The 19,905-nt window shown below is 36.2% G+C and overlaps 1 protein-coding gene across 2 annotated transcripts in view; it reads left to right on the top strand.

Annotated features, from left to right (window-relative positions):
• The window catches only part of ARIH1 (ariadne RBR E3 ubiquitin protein ligase 1), a 104,595-nt gene extending 84,690 nt beyond the window's left edge, over window positions 1–19,905 (top strand). For both annotated transcript variants that reach the window (XM_086322661.1, XM_086322662.1), the window contains 7 exons: window positions 1,856–1,898; window positions 2,423–2,494; window positions 5,224–5,354; window positions 8,772–8,829; window positions 14,181–14,441; window positions 15,494–15,606; window positions 16,568–19,905. In XM_086322661.1, the coding sequence (XP_086178787.1) occupies window positions 1,856–1,898; window positions 2,423–2,494; window positions 5,224–5,354; window positions 8,772–8,829; window positions 14,181–14,441; window positions 15,494–15,606; window positions 16,568–16,652 (763 nt within the window). In that variant the 3' untranslated portion in view covers window positions 16,653–19,905. The remainder of the gene's footprint in view (window positions 1–1,855; window positions 1,899–2,422; window positions 2,495–5,223; window positions 5,355–8,771; window positions 8,830–14,180; window positions 14,442–15,493; window positions 15,607–16,567) is intronic.

Below are 19,905 nucleotides of genomic sequence, written 5' to 3'. Positions count from 1 at the left end.
AGTCCTAACCACTAGCCCTCTAGGGAAATTGCTCTGTATCATTCTTTTTTTCCTCCAAACAGCAATAGATTTAGTCTTAGCATCATTAATACTAAATATTTCCCAAAAGAATAGGTAAAACTCACAGAGATTAAGTTTGTGTAAAGTACATGCTATTTTGGTAAAGGTTATACATTATCATTTCAGAATTTACTCTGTAGACATAGTGTGGAGTCTAATTCCTTCCCTGCTTTCAAATATATTTTGTGTATGAAGTATTTCAAATACAGATTTAGTATAGAGAATAACAGCAATACTTAAACACTTATAAAGTTACAACCGACCTTAATGAAAATCAGTTTGTTTTTGTCAAGAAATAAAACATGAAAGATATATTTGAAGCTTCTTGATGTTCCTTTCTCTATTCCATTCCCCGTCTTCTAGAACTAACCATTATCGTGGCTTCATTTAAACTGAGAGCACTTTATTCTTCTAATTTGCAAAGGATTTTGGGCATTCCCAAAGTACTTGATTAATTAATCAGCCATTCCATGCTTATGTTTTTCACAAGCATTTGTTTTTATTCTTAGTAGTAGTGTTAGTCACTCAGTTGTGTCTGATTCTTTGCGACCCCATGTACTTTAGCCTGCCATGCTCCTCTGTCTATGGGATTTTAAGGCAAGAATGCTGGAGGGGGTTGCCATTTCCTTCTCCAGGGGATCTTGCTGATTCAGGGATAGAACCAGGGTCTCCAGCATTGCAGGCAGACTCTTTACCATCTGAGCCACGAGGGAGTGTTTATTCTTAATTTATACTTTTTAAACCATGCTCCTAGAAAGCAGAAAGGAATTAGCAGTTAATGTAGCAGAATATGTAGTCATCATCTTTTGTTTTATACCTTGTTTGGTACACTTTACTAGGCTGAGGTTCATTTGTTTGGATCTTGCAAAAATATGTGACCTGTTTGTTTCTCACATATTGCTTACTGTGCATTAGTACTAAAGTATAGAATTACCATACGAAGTCAGACTAACTCTTCATTTGGAATGTTAAATATTTAATATATACCTATGAAGCATTCTTTATGGGGAACCCCACCAGGGCTTCCCTGGTGGCTTAGAGGTTAAAGCATCTGCCTCCAATGCGGGAGACCCGGGTTCGATCCCTGGGTCGGGAATATCCCTGGAGAAGGAAATGGTAACCCACTCCAGTATTCTTGCCTGGAGAATCCCTGGACGGAGAAGCCTGGTAGGCTACAGTCCACAGGGTCGCAGAGTCCGACGCGACTGAGCGACTTCACTTTCACTTTCTATGAAGCATTGTAAGTTCAGATTATTGAACATGATTTCATTTTAGTTCAGTTAGACAGTGGTTGCAGCAAGGAATTACACATATTAAAAACTATCAGAAAATACAACTCTAAACTGATTGTACTGTCTTAACAGTTTGGTCTGGAGAAGGGCATGGTAACCCACTCCAGTATTCTAGCCTGAAGAATCCCCATGGACAGAGGAGCCTGGTGGGCTACAGTCCACGGGGTCGCAAAGAGTCGGACACGACTAAGTGACTAAGCACACAGCATACAACAGTTTGGTAGCTATTTAGACAGTCATTTATTCTGTAATTGTCATGATAAAATGTCTTCATCCTTCAGGTCATTTCTTCATTTCACACACACACACTCAGTGTGTGCTGGCCCTAGTACTACAGGCTAAGTAAATTACTTCAGAGTAAAATAGACATGGTTCCTTTCCTTGTATTTGCCAGTCACTAGAAACTGGTGAAAGTACTGAGGTTCTGTAAAGCGTGAAGTTGTTTGTTTGTTTACTCACAGTAGGTAGGACTTAATTCTTTTAACTCTTGTGTCACTTAACAGCTTTAACTGTGGAGAAAATTGGCATGACCCTGTTAAATGTAAGGTGAGTTTGCCTGGCATTTTCATTTTTAAATAAGGTAGTAGAGTACTTCTAAGACTTGATGACTTTAAGTCACAGCCCACATTTTGTTATTTATTCATTAGTAGTTGGAACATGGTATTTTGTCCTTTTTATTTCAGGTGATTTTTGCAAATATTCAGGGAACATTGCTTAGGAATTAAGTTATCTCCTGATTATGAGGATAATGAGGGTTAAGGTCCTTCCCTTGGAAAGCTGTATAATTAGCTAAGGGGAAGGACACACCTTGCAGCTGGGCTGCTTGTTGAATTCTAGGTTCCTCACTTCCCTGCAGCTAGAGAAAGTCCTCCTTTGGTTGATTTTTTCTTTTTTTTTTAATGTACCTGGACTGTAAATGAGAATCACAGGATTTCTTGGTTTAAAAAGAAGTAAATCCAGTGACAATCCTATCCTTTGGCTTTTACATTTAAGCTTGACTATATTATGTTGATGTAATTTGCTATCCTTAAGTCTTCTGTTGTGCTCTAACAGTTCTTGTTTTCAAACAGTGGTTGAAGAAGTGGATTAAAAAGTGTGATGATGACAGTGAAACCTCTAATTGGATTGCAGCCAACACAAAGGTTGGTATCTTCCTTCAGTAAACCCTTGGTATTGAAACTGATAAGAACAGGTGTATCAACTTCAGAAGCAGTAAGTTTACATACTGAAGGGCCTTGTTTTCCCTTTCATTTGATTAGTTTGCTTTTTGTTTTCAGAATGATTGCCTATTAATAATTTTCCTTTGTTTTACTGTTTGAGTTTGTTTTATTGAGTACTCTACTGTAGTATGTGTAGTACTCTGCTTTAGTTTTCTTCCATCAGAAAAGTAGTGGTTGCTTAATCAGTTTTCTACCCTGGGGTTTGATAATATCTTTTCATGTAAATTCTTGGCTGCCTTCTAGTATACCAATAATAGAGTTTACTGCATCTAGCCTTTTTTTCTTTTAACTAGGCTATATTTCTGCCCCTTAAAATCTCCAGGGTTTAACTTTTAAGGAGTTATTCTTTAGGGCAGTATTGAGTCAGAGTAAATGAGTAATTTAATTATGTAATTGAACTGGGCTTAACAAATTTAACGTTTTTAACATGTTGAACTTCCAAAATATAATTTACTAAAAGACTTGATTCCTGAGAAATGGAAGCTTAAGGATAACACGAATATCCTTGGTTTTGGGGGGTTTATTTATTGAATTCATTGGTCATGATACTAGTTTCAAAGTTCAGTATCTTTATGACATAAACCACATCTTAAACCCTAGAGGAATGTCTTACAAATGCAAATAAACTTGAATACCCTTCTTTTCTATCCCTAAGTGGTAAGCATTTGAATCCAAACTGTGTACCCAGCCAATTTTTTGTAGGAAATTGTATAAACATCCAATCTTATGTCCTGTCTGAATAGGAAGTGGCTTTGAGTGGTGACTAATAGTGTTATTCATGGGCTGTTTATTTTTATTGTTGTCTTTCACATATGATGATGATGCTTTGAAGAATATTGAGTTGTTTGACCAGAGTTAGTTATAACTTTGCGGTCTTCCATCACTCAATTATGGGATAATGATAAGAATAAGGATTGCTTAAATGACAGCCAGCACGTGATTCTGTAACACTGATACCTGGCTCTACCCTAAAAGATTAAAACATGTTTACATTTCTGTCTCCCAGAAAGCATTGGCAATAAAACAGTCCTGTTGCATAAAAGAAATACCCACATCTTTGGGGAATGTAGTTTTGAAATTAGCATTTCTATGTCTCTGAAACCAGCATGATAAACATACCTTATGGCACTTAAGAAAATCTTACTATAATATCAGAAAGTGGTTGCTTTTTTATTAAAAAATTTTTTTTTCTGTTATTTAAGCATTCTTCTTCAAAAATTGAAGATTTCTCCACCAGAAATGTTCATTAAAGTCCTAGATCCTTAAATATGCTGTCAGATTAGTATTTAGAATAGAGCAGTTGTATTTTCCCTAAGTAGTTTGATTATAAACTACCCTCTCCTGCATCTGGAAAAATCCCTACATATTCTAAATCTCCAAGATATTTAAAATAGGGAGTATAGGTTTGAATATGCTTGACTTTGTTTAGAGGGTAGATTATTAAGTAAGAATGACAATTTGTAATAATAGATTTATCAGTTGGAAGTTTTGAGATGAAACTGAGGGTTTTTCCCTCTGGAGACATTTCAGAAGCTTATTTTTGTTACTAGCACTTTAGATTTGCAGGTTGTTGTTATATTAAGAAATCAATACTGTTTAGTTAATTATAGCCAAGAAATATAGAATGAAACATATTTTAGGCCTGAAATTTGCTTCTTTGGGAAGATGATAGTATTTTTTATGTGAGTAACTTCAAAAATCTGATGGTATTGACCTCTTTTGAAATACTATAGTTTGTGGACAGTAAAATCTGTTCACTTTAGCTGAATTGTACAAATATTATGTTGGGTGATACTTTCCTCCCTTTATGGGAGTAATAGACATCAACACAAAAACATACAGCAAAAATCCAAGCTTTACATCTTATTCATAGTTTTATTAAAAATAATGAGTAAGTTTCATTCTCTAAATTTTTCAAGAGGAAGAACATTAGATGTGCCCACAAGGGTAGTAACTTTGGCTCATTAGCAACCAAGAAAATGATACAGACTTGAGCAAGGGGATGTAATCTCTGCAGCACTGTTGTCAAGGAACCACAATGAAAAGATTTTAACAAGGGTATTTGGCAGAAGAAAGTTGGGAAATTCAGTAGCCACAAAAAGAATGATCAGTTTTACTTGCCTGACTCTTAAGGCCAAATTGCTTGGGTTTGAATCCTAACTATCGTTTGCTACTTGTATAGCCTTGGATTCGTTTCTTTAAAATTTTCTCTTAGTTTATTCATCTGATGAATGGAAATCGGAGTAAGACCACTATAAGGATTATGAGTTAATGCATATAGAACACTGAGAACAATGTATGGGATACAGGAAGTATTCAGTAATTATTTCCAAATAGCACTGGAACAGTATGTTTACAGGAACAAAATGTTTAGCCTCTCATAAAACTATTATTACTGTGTGTATGGTTAAAAGTACTTAAAATGTTTTTGTCCCCCAACCCCACTAAAACAAATCCTTAAATTGTCATGCATCTTAAAAACCCGTAATAATAACTCATTTTCAATAGTACTTAAGTGTTTGACACTGTTCTAAGTGCTTTACATGTATCAATCACAATAAATCACAGAATCAATTTAAAAATAAACCAAATCTAGAGCTGGCTTCTCCTCAGTGTAGCATTGACACCAACTTTATAGTTTCTCTTCATAGGAATGTCCTAAATGCCATGTCACAATTGAGAAGGATGGCGGTTGTAATCACATGGTCTGTCGTAACCAGAACTGTAAAGCAGAGTTTTGCTGGGTGTGTCTTGGCCCTTGGGAACCACATGGATCTGCCTGGTAGGTTGGGGAAACGAAGGGAAGAACATGTTCACATAACTGTGTGATGTATCTGCCGCATATTATGAATAAGGTTTCTGCCTCATGAAAATCACCCTCTAACTTGGGACTAGATAAATGAATACAGGGTGTGATCAGTATTAGAAGTGTATGCAAGATATCCAAAGAGAGAGTTTAATAAGATTTATTTCACAGATCAGGTAACAACTGAGTTGAACTTTAAGAAAGACTAAGAGTTCCATTTGTTCAAAAAGTGGTAGGAAAAACATTCAGGGCAAAAGGAGTAGCATGAACAAAGGTAGAAGAATGTGATAGTACATGACTTACTCAGCGTTGTCTAATACGTCTCTCTAGACAATAAAGACACTTGGCAGAACCCAATCCACAGTTGTGTTTTAGTTATCCTGCATGCCATTAGACAAAAAAACCTGTCCAAACTTTAAGAACTGGAAAATTACCCAGTGCAATCCAGAGTTTTAGCATTCATTGAAACATAAGAACAGGCCTGCATTTCTTTTTGGCAAAAATCACCTGGAATTGGTTGGTTGCTTTTTAGATGGAGCCTTTACTGCAGTTTAATGTTTTCCCTAAGACCAAAGCTTATTGGCATTTGCATGTCTTACGATGGCACATTTGGTAGTGATACATACCTTTGTTCCCTGCATGTTTCTTATCATGCATGCAGGGAAAATGCAAGTTAGATTAAAGATATCTTGTTGCATTTTTCTCAAAACAAGAAAAATGGGAGCTAGTGCATCTCCTGGTAAATGTGGAAATATTTCTGGGTGTTACAATAATGCAGATTGCCGTTTTGACTAGTTTATGTTATTTGCATTTGTCTCCTGTTGGTGTTTGAGTTTGTGGCCCCTCATAAATTGTGGGGAATAGGAAAAGGGAAAGTAGACTGGGACCTGAAGTAGTTTGGACAATTATCAGAAGTATTTTTACTGAGAGTAACAACGTTATGTCTGTAGTTTAGATGACATGCTCTGTATTAGGTGTTTTCCATACTTTATCTGGACATTGTGGCTGCTTTGTAGAGAGTGGGTGGGAGGGGAAAAATTGCAAGCTCAAGACAAGATGAGGAGAATCTGAACTTAAGACAATGGCAAACATTCCCTTTTAGTTTCTTTGGAATTTTCATTTATTTCATTAATTAGAGGAATAGACCGATTGTCTTGAATTGATTCTAAACTAGTTTAGGTAAAAACTAATTGGTTAGGTGAAAAAAAAAAAGTGATTTTACTACTGTCAGAGCCAAGGAAAGATATTTGGGGTTTAGGAATGCAAACTGAAGATTAGAGTGTTCCCAGAAACTAAATTCATATGAGTGTATATATACAAGTTCAGTGAAGAAGAGAGGGAATGGGGGACAAGTATTAAAGAGACTTTTGTGTGTATGTAAGGAAGTCTCTGATCACAACTCAAATTTTAAATGAACTGGATTGAAAAATGAAAGGGATACAAAACAAATGATGACTACGGAAGAATGAAGAATGGCTGGGTCCGGGGGTTATCAGAAATGTTGCCTGTATCTTGCCTTTTCCCGTGGCTAATATTGCAGATGAATCCTGCTGTGCTTTCTTGTTTAAATCTGAAAATATCTTAGAATCTTCAAAATAACATTCCAGATAGCACTGTCAGTAATCTCAGTTGGAAATATAGATGAGCCCTCCTTGCTTTCTTGGCCTTAAAATTCTTAATGTTGACAGAGTAAAGCCCAGAGTGAGTTGAGGCTTAAAAATATCTAACAAATATCAAAAGGAAAGTTTTTGAGGATATATCAGTTAGGAAGAAAATGTGTTAATCGTTGACCAGTAGATAGCGAGAAGAGGCATCTTTAGGCTTATTTGTGAGTAGAATAATTATTGGTAAGAGAGGATTATTAATCCATCTGGGGGACTGGTAATGTCTCTTGACTCAGGTGAATTGTGGTCTGGGTTACTTTAAAAACTTTGAGATGAAATCAGTGATCACTGTTGGTTGTTTCTGAGTACTGTGGAAAATAGAAAGGAACCTAAGATTGGGAGCAGACAGTGTAATTCAAATTTTCAGAATTTCTCATTCCACAAATTGCATATGAACCATAGTTTGTTAGTTTGTTTAGTTTTTCTCTTATGTGAAATTCCAGAATCAAATGGTATTGTTAGGATGATGAATTATGGAATGTTTGGTAGATTTCAGCAAGGTATTTCATTGTGGACAGAGGTTTGTAGCCTAGGCTGTGAACTACAGATGGAGATGTTTGGGAGTACAGGTAATAGATTTGTGTCTTCCTAGTGGAATGCTTTAAGGTTTGCTGAAAGGCTTTGTCCACATCTTTTTTATTCACATAAACTATATACTGCTTTTCTGTTCAATTGTATTGATGATTTTCTTGAATTAATATAAAAAATTTTGTATACAATATTCTGGGGTTATATCAAAGAGAGATATTGAATATATAAACCATTTTAATCTTAAAGAATTTGACAGGCTGGAATAATAAATTCAGTTTAATGAGATTTATATTAAATTCAAAATTCTTCTAAAAAGGTCATCATTAGAAAGATTCTGAAGATATGTATTCACTAGTTAAGAGCATGGGTCTCAGTTGGCAGAAGGGCATCAGATTAATTTCCACCTCTGAAACTCTTCTTTTGTGATCTTAATATGTTGCTTATCTTCTCAAAATCGGATTCTTCATATGCTCAGTGAGGATAATGATACATATTTCATAAGGTAATTGAGGGGATTAAATGTGATAGTACAGTTAAAATCCTTAGTAAGTGGATGGAATATAGTGTATGTCAGTTGTTCTCAAAATGTAGGCTCCCATAAAATAAAACAGGTAATCAGGAAGGAGAAGTGCCTGTCTTACACATCTCCACTCTGAGCTGACTTCTCTGGGCAGATTTCCCCTTGCTCCTCATTTTGTATATTGAGTTTTCAGGGATTCTCATAAACTGTTCAGAGCATATAAAGCATATAGCACAGCACTTGTCACATAACAGTCTGTCAACAGTTGGTTCTTTTTGGTGTATACAAGTGAGGATAACAAGGTGAGTAATCTGGAAAAATTGAAAATATTTGGCTAAATAACAGACTGTGTAGGAGATGAGATAGTCTCTTTCTTCAAAATATGAATTAGAAGTTCAAACTACAGTTGGTAAATGAAAAAATGTTTTCCAATGATTATCAGTAAACTTAATGAGTGGACTGCCTCAGGGGGTGGGAAACTGCTTTTTACTAATAGAGAACAGACATACTCTTGGAAAGGATTCAAACACCTAGGGGCTTTTTTTTTTCTTCACCTCATTTTATCTTTGTAAAGGAGAATATTGGCTCTATATAATTGCTAAATCCAGGCTAAAATTCTGTGATTTGTTCCCTTTTCATTGATTTATGGCTTTATGGAATCCTCTTTACTTACTTCAGGTACAACTGTAACCGCTATAATGAGGATGATGCAAAGGCAGCAAGAGACGCACAGGAGGTAAGTACATTTATTTTCAGGTAACGGTTGAACAGGAGTGTGCATTATCTGTTGATTAGGGAATAATTTAGCAAAAGAGTTCAATTCTGAAAGATTTGTTAAAGGATATTCCAATAAATACTGTATATCTGTATACATGTAGAAAGGGAATCTTATGCAAAATACATATTAGGAGTATTCCTATTTATAGATTTGTTTGCATTAAAAAAAAAAAAAACCAGTCTAGTAATATAGCATACCTCTAGGTATCAGTAGTCTTCCATAGCAAGGTGTTCCCTGCCCAGCAAAGAGTCTAAAGGACAATATTTGTTAAATGGCACTGCTGCTATTTATATCCAGCCTCACTTCTTTTTAATTAATTACTTCATTGTTCAAGAAGCTCTAATGATTTTAGGTAACTTGGAATGAACTGTCTCAGGAGGTAGGGATTTCCCTATTACTGAATAAGGAAATAACCCACTTTTATAGAAGAAGAGATTCAAACCCTTGGTGTGGATTAGATTCAGTAACACTTTGAGTTCCTTTCAGGCTAGTAATTCTGCCTTAATAGTAGAATTCTAGAATTTAGTCATCCCTTACATTCATACATTCTGTATTTAAAGTCCCCATTTCTCTTCCCAGAATCTTTTAAAAAGACTTGTCTTGCCAAGATGCAAGCCAGAACACGACCTGTTTGTTATTATTTCACTTTTCAAAGGCTCCTTTAAAATTTATTTAAATTACTGTAAATACAAAAGAATATATTTACATAACCTAGGCTGTCATATTTCAGATGTTTACAATATTTGTGATCGTTTTAAAGGGGGAAAAAACCCACAGGTTATAATGTTGGTTTACATTATATTCATTATAATATTACTATATTAACTGTGTTTAAAGTAAAACCAGCTGGACTATTTTAAGCAGCTATACAACCAAATGAAAAAACCCACAACCAGTGAAACTCAAAAAAACTAATTATACAAATAAGTTATTTGTTGAAATTGAATTACTGTTGATAGACTAAGACCCAGAATTTTTGAATTTAGTATTATTATACTACTATAAGTACCACGTGATAATTTGTTCTCCCATCAGTTTTCTATATATCAACTATTGCCTTTTCATCCCTACAGTGCATCAAAATTTGATTTGATCAGAATTTATTATTAATGTATTTCCTGTCACTTATTCTCAACTCTGGTGCAGTTAAAGTAGTATGGCTTGATGCCATTTTTAGCCATTTTACAAATGTAAGACCTGAAAGCGTTGTCATAAGTTTATTCAGGTGGTCGAGTGTTTGTGTTTTCTTCAGGTTATTATCAGATTTTTAATATTTAAAAATTTCCATGGTCTGTTTAAACGAGATCATTTGGAACCCCTACTCCAGTTCCCTCTAGTATCCTCAGACTATAATTTGAGAACCATCACCCATGTAACCTTTGTATAAAAAACTCTGCAATGAGAGTGATGCCTTTCCCACCCTCCATTTTGAATTGAGTCCTCTCTTTCATTTTTATTCAGCTAAGTTTGTCATTGCATCTCCTTCTGTTTCAGGTTTGTTTTTAAATCTTAGCTCCCCCCGCCTCCCTTTCTGGCTTTCTGCTTTTGTCCTAAAGTTTTCTTCTAATTATGATAATATTTTTTTCAATCCATAAAGAAATGCTGTTTTTCTCTTATGTAGCATTATATTTTTCCTAATTACCATGGTGGGCTTTTAGTTTTTGTGTGCTAAGTTGCTTCAGTAGTGTCCAACTCTTTGCTAAACCATGGACTGTAGCCTGCCAGGCTCCTCTGTTCATGGGGTTCCCCAAGCAAGAATACTGGAGTGGATTGCCAGTTCCTTCTCCAGGGGATCTTCCCGACCCATAGATCGAATTTGGGTCTCTTATGTCTTCTGCATTGGCAGGCAGGTTCTTTAGTAGTCTGGCTAAATCTAGCCAGAATTTGCTGACAATGGAAAGTGTATGGGTTATCCTTGACCTTAACTGGTAAGTGTTTGGGTGCTGGTAGCATTCCTTTCTGAGATCTGCAGGGAGGGTGGATTATTGGACATAGCTTCTTAGCCCTTTTAATGTATAGATTGTAGACATTAGATTGCATTATTTTTCTAGGTCATATATTGGACTAAACTAGAATCTTCTGATCCTGTGAGTGTACAGGGAAAGGGGTTTGTATGAGTTGACTGTATTTGTTTATTTAGTAGGAGCCATACCTCCCAGAATGGAGCACACCATGGCATACACACCTAGCTTATTCTTTCCTCACTTCCTCTACGTCCATACTCTGGCCTAGTGTTTTCTGGCAATTGTAGTTCTTTTTTTTTAAACAGTGGTTCATAGCAGCTTTATTTGTTATAGTCCCAAACTGGAAACATCTAAAACTTTCCTTAATTGGTGAATGATTAGACAAACCATGGTAATCCATACTGTGAAATATTATTCAGTGATAACAAAAAATGAACTGTTTATCCACATAGCAATTTAGATGTCACAGGCACTGTGCTGAGTGAAAAAGCCAGTGTCTACAGATAGCATTCTGTGATCTCTGTCACATGATTCTATTTATGTTATATTGTTGTTGCTAAGTTGTGTCCGACTCTTTGTGACCCCATGGACTGCAGTTCGCAAGGCTTCCCTGTCCTTCAGTATTCCATTCCCTGTGTTTGCTAAGACTCATGTCTGTTGAGTTGGTGGTACTATGCAACCATCTCACCCTCTCTTGCCCGCTTCTCAGCAGTTGTAGTTCGTTTGTTTGTTTTCCATTTTTAGGCAGTTGTAGTTCTTAAAAAAGTACTATAAGGTTGGCACACAGTACAGAAAGAACATATATGGTACTTTTTTCTTTTCTTTTTTCTTTTCTGTGACCACAGTATGCGGCTTGCGGAATGTTAGTTTTCCAACTAGGGATTGAACCCAGGTCCCTGGCTGTCAGATCAGAGTCCTGACCACCAGATTGCCAGGGAATTCCCTAAATTTTCTTATCTACTAACCCAGAGTCAGTATACTTCTGTGAGTGGTCAGGTAGTAACTGTTTTCAGCTTTGCAGACTATCCAGTCTGTTAGAATTGCTCAGTTCCGTCCTTCTCCTGTGATGCTTGCTGACTCAGCCATAGACTTAAAGGAGTGGATGCGGCAGCATTTCAGATTAACTTTGAAAACAAAAATAGGCAGCAGCTGGATTGCCTATCCGTCTTCTAAGCAGTCATGTTGTTGTGTGTTTTTCCAAAGCGTTTTCAGGACATTGCATTTCTCAGTCCAGATTCTGGGATTTGATTTAAAAATGGGTATTATTTGCAGTGGTAGTGTGGGTGGTTTGGTTTTTTTCATATTGAATTTTAAAATTATCTTAATGATGCAAGCTGTTTGAGAACTCTTAGTCATATTAAGTCCTATAACATACATTTTAATTCATGATTTAGGTTTTCCATTTCATCTTGGGAATTCTTGAAAATATTAGTGCTTTGTATGGAGGTAAAATGCCAAGTAGATTATTCTTTGCATATTCTATTTTTAGAAATAATTGGCATAATTTTATTATGTATAATCATATCTAATAACAGTACTATTATTTTTATCTAATAATGAATAGATATAATTGTCATAGTATTTTTAGATATGATTGGCATAATTTTCCACTGTGTAAGCATTGATTACCTACCTGACTGCTGAAATAATATGACTTGTGTAGGTTTTTTTAGGTGTTTCCATGTTGTAAGATACTGGATCATGTGATTGGCTAGTTATGTGGTTCAGAATTAGTGTTTCTGAGCAAGAGACCAAGCATAAGGCCTTGTAGTATCTGTACTGTTTGTAAGCCATAGGCATGAGGAGAGGAAGAGGAGAATGGTGTTTAAAGAAAAGAAATCCATGTGTGTGGTAAGAAATCCTTCTATAGTAGTTACATTCAACAATCATTTTTTAGATATTAAGTACTAGAGTTATAACAAGATTGCTTTTTTTAATCTTGTTGTGTCTAGTATTTAATATGAAGAAAATGATATTTTTGGCTGCTTGTGGAATCTTGCTCAGACTCATGTCCATTGAGTTGGTGATGCCATCCAACCATCTCATCCTCTGTCGTCCCCTTCTCCTCCTGCCTTCGATCTTTCCCAGCATCAGGGTCTTTTCCAATGAGTCACTTCACATCAGGTGGCCAAAGTATTGGAGTTTCAGTGAAGCCTGGCATGCTGCAGTCCAAAGGGTTGCAAAGAGTCAGACATGACTGAGCGACTGAACTGAACTGAACTGTGAAATCTTAGTTCCCTGACCAGGGATCAAACCCATTCTCCCCTTCACCGGGAGCTCAAAGTCTTGACCACTGGACAAGTCCCAAGATTACTTTTTTAAAAGTGTATCTCCTTAACATCTACAGTGTAATAAGAGAGACCCATGTGAATTATTTTTGCAGTATGATAAACAATATAAAACAAATTTAGACCTGATATCATGTTTTTAAATACTTCATCATATTTTTTAATACTTCATGTACTTTAAAAGATTTTTCATAAAACTGTAGTAGTATTTGTATATTATGTTATTTTATAACTATGCTATATATTTATTATATATTTTTGAAGCAGTATTTTGTTAATATGTGTTCCAGTGTCCCCATTTATCTCATAAACTTTCTTTTATAATTGGTTCAAATGAGGATCCATATAGGTCCACAAGTTGGATGTGATGTTATAATCTGTAGGTCCTTTCATGTTTTGGGGCTTTTTTTTTTTTTTTTCCTTCTTCTTTTGCCATTTATTTGTTGAGGAAACTTAAATCATTTTTGTGCTGTAGCATTTTTCTTATTCTGGATTTCCCAACTGCAAATCCCTGGTTAGGTTCTTCTGTCCCTAAACTTGCTGAAACTGGTGCTAATTCTAGATACTCGCATTCAGACGATTTGGTGAGGGATGTGGAAAGAACACAGAACACTTAACTGGTGTTAAATGTACTGTGTAGTTTCTGTTGCATTATATTAGGAGTTATATGATGTCTGGTTGCCTCTCTTTTGTTTTTTACTTTATAATATTGATGCACCTTATTGCACACTGCAGAACAGAGCTATCCAGTAGAATATTCATAATGATGGAAATGTTCTTAATACCACCGTCTGATTTGGTAGACACTGACTGCAATACTAAGAAACTGAAATTTTACTTTTAATGGCCATATGTGACTGCTGGCTGCTATATTGGAAAGTACAGCTATAGGACAGTCAAAAAATATTAAGTAACAGAGGTAGCAATAGATGTCTCTCTGTTCTTGATTTTAGCCTAAATTCCTATTCCGTTTCATCAGTAAATATGATATCAGGTTTTGTGTGCCTATAATAAATTTGTTATAATTATGTGACCTTAATTTTTTTTAATGGGACAGAGATCTAGGGCAGCCCTGCAGAGGTACCTGTTCTACTGTAATCGCTATATGAACCACATGCAGAGTCTCCGCTTTGAGCACAAACTATATGCTCAGGTGAAACAGAAAATGGAAGAGATGCAACAGCACAACATGTCCTGGATTGAGGTGCAGTTCCTGAAGAAAGCAGTTGATGTCCTCTGCCAGTGTCGTGCCACACTCATGTACACTTATGTCTTCGCTTTCTACCTCAAAAAGAATAACCAGTCCATTATCTTTGAGGTAGGAATAGTTACTGAGTGGGTAAAAAAACCACCTGTGTGTCATAGGACTACTTATCTTTTATAGATAAGAGTTTTAAAGGTTACTCTTTGCCCCCGAATGTGGATCAAAAGTTTATCGTTTATTAGGAAGGTACAAAAAATTCAGATATCTTGCTGTAAACTACATTCAAATTGATGTGGTTTAGCCAGCTAGTGATTAAGTGTGCAGGCTCTGCAATTAGTCCTGAATTTGAATCTTGACTTCATCACTTTTTAGCTCTGTTGACTTGAAGCAAGTTATTTAACCTCTTCTATATCTCTGTTTTAGAATGGGGATAATACTTTTCTAGAAATGTTAAGATGTTTAAGTGAGACAATCCATGTATAATGCTTATGTAACACCAGGAACATCTTAAGTTCTTTTCAAAAGTCTGTTCAGGTAAAACTCATAACATGGTATTAGAAGTAAATATGGAGCTTGTCTTTTGTGGAGAAGTAGTGACTAAAAGGGGGCTTTCAGCAGTAAAGTTTTTTCAAGTAGAGATGCTCATTTAAAATTTATACATGCAGTATTGATGTGGATAGATGGCTAGATAGTAACAGTGACTAGCAGATGGGAATTTAGATGGGTAAATGTACAGAACTAGCTATACTAGTAACGGTTGGATAACAAAATTTTAATCTTTCATACAGTGTTTTCTGATAAGATTAGGTATCTAGCTAGATACAAAGAATAATGCATTTCTGTTTGTTTCTCAGGCTTTAACATAATAGTTTTCAGAGCTAGATTTCCAAAAACATTTTCTTAAGTACTTTCAAATTATACTTGGTATTCTTCCAGAGGTAATGGATAAATCTTTGGTTCTTTTCATAGTTAAAAAGTTCTCCTAAGAGAAAAAAAAGAGAAAACAAGTTGTTAGAGGTGGAAGTAATGAAGGACTTTAGAGGTACAATTGACCACCTGTGAAAATTGGTGTTGAGTACAGTCTATTAAGGAAGTAGCTAAGATAGTTTATCTCTTAGCTTTCTTTTGAAGGCAGAATTTACTATATATTCTCCTTCCTATTGCAGAATAACCAAGCAGATCTAGAGAATGCCACAGAGGTGCTCTCGGGTTACCTCGAACGAGATATTTCCCAAGACTCTCTGCAGGATATAAAGCAGAAAGTACAAGATAAGTACAGGTAAGTTTATTTTTAGTTGTTGAGCAAAAATGTCTGCCACTGGTGGTGTGGTATGCCATAGTGGTGAAGTTAAATGATGGTGAAACTTGGGTTTAGCATATTCAATAACTGAACTGCTGCCATGTTTCTCACAGATCGCTTCTGTCCTTTGGGCATAGGGAGGAAATCAGCCAGTGCTGGCTGATCCTGCTTCTTCCATGTGGCTTTATCTATGTAGTTATTGCCCTGACAGGAAGAAGGAGCCCAAAAAGGGCAAGTGACTATTAGGATGAGGGGTGAGAATAACATGCTGGCCCTGGCCTAGGGATCCTGGTGGATCGTGGCTCTTGGCAAGTGAGCTACCCAGACTTTTTAAAGATTTTTTTCTAAGATTTGATTTTCCAAGGAGAGATTTACTTTGTCCTAGGGATAGATGATACTTTAAGAGATGTCACCTCTTAAGTAAAAGATGCAAAATGTTTGCTTTCTCACGTAGAGCTCTTTCTCCAAAAGTTGTTTGCTGGAAAAAGTTGTTTTCTCTTTAATAGTAGTGGAAATCTCTGGGAATTTGCAAGACTTGAAAATTTAATCCTGAGTAATATGTTCACTTCCCTTAGCCAATTAGAGCTACCGCTAGTACTTTAAGATTTTAGTTGTGAATACCCCCTGAAATTACTTCTTCCTAAAACTGTTTACTTACCTGTAGAATGATGAGATTGAATCAGATAATTTCTAAGGCTTGTTTATTGCTCTGGAATTAATTTCCCCAAACTAGAAACTCCGGAAAATACCTTTTGAAAATTAGAAATAGTCATGTCTTTACATCTAGACCTAAAAATATGCCTTTTAAAAACAGGTTCTATGTCTGGATAAACTATAGGGAGCCCTAAAAAACAAGTAAATGCCTCTTAAAAAAAAAAATTTACTGGAGGCTGACAACAGGTGTTTGTTTTTTTTTCTCTCTCTTTCTCTTTGATTACAGATACTGTGAGAGTCGACGAAGGGTTTTGTTACAGCATGTGCATGAAGGCTATGAAAAAGATCTGTGGGAGTACATTGAGGACTGAGAATGGCCCTGCATAAAATGAACTCTGAAAACTTTACCATCTAGAGTGCTCATGCAATTAAAACAAACAAAACAAACACAAACAAGGAGGCACTAAGCCTATTCTGACACCGCTGGTCTGTAGTACCAGAATTCTGTTTTGTTAACGGAAAGTTTAAGTAAATTATATTGTAATAAAAAAAAAGGTAGATAAACCATTGTACAACAGTATTCTAGGCCGCCAACAAAAGTGTGACAGACACACTAAAAGCCCTCCAACTTTAACTTGTAACGTAGCTTCATTCTCCAAGCTGACTCCTTTTTTTTTCATTTTCTTTTTCCTGAGTGTAGTACAGTTAAAATTTAAAACTGCTCCTTGACACTGCTTTTCATGTCCAAACCAGCCATTTTGTTGTACTTTGGTAAAGGACCTCTCCCGTTTCTCCCCGACACATACAGATATACCCACACACACAGACTGTCTCTCTCTCATACCCCAAGGTCATGAGTGAATAATGATTAGTTCCTTGTAAAGAAAATTCTTGGGGCGGGGAAGAGGGTAGGCAGAAAGAGGAATTAAAAAAAAAACAAAAAAAACTTTGTATATGACTTTTAAAACAAGAGGACAACACAGTATTTTTCAAAATTGTATATAGTGCATATGCATGGACAAAGCAAGCGTGGCACGTGTTTGCATAATGTTTAATTACAAAAAATATTTATTCTTTAAAAATCTTCAAGATTATGTCTATTTGCTGTGCATTTTCTTTCAGTTTGCTTTATCTTTCCAGGGCTGAGGGTTGGGATAAAAGGTGTGTTGGTTTAGCACCTCTGGAAGACCTAACTAGAGTTCTTTGATTTCCCTTTCCTGAAATTACTTTGCCCTCTCTGGTTTTGATGTATTTGTTGCTGGCCCTGGGTCTCATGCCCAGAATTGCCAGCTCCTGGTTGAGCACAGAGAGGTCAAGCTCTGACTAAATGCCGTGGCTGGATAAGGGCTGCAACAGGGAGCTTTGTTGCTGCCATTGAAGAATGACCCAGTCTCCAACCTCATCCCTCTCAGCAGCCTCATACATCTACGTAAGCCTTTGTGGGCCCGTGTCATACACACAGCTGAAGGCTTCCTAGGCTTCCTGTCACATCCAGAGGACACATTTCAAAAATTTGTCCCTTTAATTGCTGCTTTGAGCCTTTTAAGATTTTAGTTATGGCTCTTCTCTCATCCCTTCTTTATGTTAGGGTGTCAAATAGGACGTTTTTGCTTTAAATATAAATATAAATAAATAGCCATTCACTTAGATTCAGATTGTGAATTAAAAATGGCAGATACTGAAATTGCTTGTGTGTGTTGCTGTGGGTTCAGTTTGAAGGCAAACATCCTAGAACTTGATATTCCCATCTAGTGCATTTAAATAGAAATCTTTGCTTCTTTTCTATTTGTCAACAGATAGGAGAATTAATAAGGCGTTTTAGCTGTGATGTCCATTTTTATGAAATTTCTACTAAGAGCTATGTTAAAAGTAAAGGATGGTGGTGGTTTTATTAACTATGTATCTGTTTAGGCCATTCTGGCTGTGGTATTTTTCATCCCTAAATCTGTCAGTTTTATACAGGAGTACAGAGTGAACTAGGCAACTAGATGAGGTCTTAATACTAAATACCACTTCTGGCTGAAGGACCTCTTTGTCTTCCTCTAAATGTCTTGCGCCTAGGGAGTGTTTACCTTTTGTGAGGCAGCTCTGTCTGCTCTTGCACCGTACATCTTACTACTCCATTGGGAAGTAGTTTCACTTTCCTCTGGCCTTTTGCCTAAGTTAGGCTTTGCTAAATCAACCCTACTTTTCCTTTTAGAAAAGGTTGTTACATGAGATGTACTTGCAACTGTTCTTTTCCCATCAGAAATCAGTGAATGTTTGCTGAGTATATTATGCTGCTTCCTTAAACCACTTGTCGCTCTAGGATCAACTTTATCTATACCTTTTATCCTCCCCTCCCTTGCCACCTCAGGTGCAAATCTGAACTCAGTGTCTGCTTCTTCCTTATTCTCTTCTCCTTCCTTTTCCTTGTCAAACATTTGATTTTATTTTAAATGACTGCATCAATCTTAAAAGACATTTATCAAAACTAAGGATTTTTTTTTTTAAGAAAGCTTGAATAAGTTCCTTTCCTTGGTAACTTTGAAAAGCAGCCAGAGTTGCTATCTAGATATATGTGGCCCCCTTAAAATGTTTTGTGTATATGTGGTGTTTTAAGAAATATCTTACATGGTTAACTACAGTATCTAGATTTCAGTGTCATAAACCCTTTTTACACGCTCCCCTTACAAGAGGTATCCAGAAACAGTGTGTGCACTTCATAATAACAGCCCCCCCCCATGGAAGAACAGTGCTTTTTAGAGCTGTTTTCTAGTTTCAGTGTTGGCATATTACCTGAGGGTATTGCAGTTGTGGGTGCATTCCCTAATATGTATGGATCAAGATGAATTGGCCTTTTCCATTTCAAGCTTTTAACAACTATCTCCATATCTGACAGAATTCCCATCAGTTAATCACTTTCATTGTCAGTAAGTAACTTCAGTGATCTCAGCTGGGATAGGTCTTAAGCCAAATGATATGATGGCTTCCCTGTTTCACCTAAGTCTTTCTGTCAGAGGGCTCTATTCATGGTCAGCACCAGGGTCTCCCTTGTCTTTTTGAGGTCTTCTGAAAACTGCATGCATCATTTGAACAATTCATTGAGCAGTAGATGGACTTAAATAATTTACAATAAAATTGTTGATCCAAAGCGCAGGACTACAAACCACAGTGGTAAAATTGAGTAGCATATATCATCAGACTCTAAATTCTATGTAATCCGCTGCAACCCAGATTGTATGTTTTATGTGTGTTTAAATAAATACATTAAATACACGTGTATACATACACACAAATATAGCAGATCCAAGACTGACTGACTTGATTTGAAATGGTTGAATCTGCAGTGTAAAATGTGGATCAGCCATGATTAGGAACTGAAATTTAGCATAAGAGAGAAAAGGACTTGATGTACAAAAATCCCGGTATAGAGCACTTGGGGGATGGGAGGGGGCGGGTTGGTGAGACAATCAGATCGGTAAATTGATTAAATGCTCCTAACCCTGTAATTTTGTGCGTAGAGCACACTGTGCTGTGGAAATAACTGTTCTTAGATTTTCATTGTAACTGGACTGTTCAGGTTGCCCAGAGGGAAAGAACATTCCTAATTCTAATAAAATAAACTTTTATTTTGTTATTCCA

Source organism: Bos grunniens, chromosome 10 (genome assembly GCF_055505025.1).
Source record: "Bos grunniens cultivar Pamir isolate PY7600 chromosome 10, Bosgru_T2T1.0, whole genome shotgun sequence".
Classification (NCBI taxonomy): domain Eukaryota; kingdom Metazoa; phylum Chordata; class Mammalia; order Artiodactyla; family Bovidae; genus Bos; species Bos grunniens.
The sequence above is the reverse complement of the archived record's forward strand: the minus strand, read 5'-3'. Positions and strand labels throughout refer to the sequence as shown.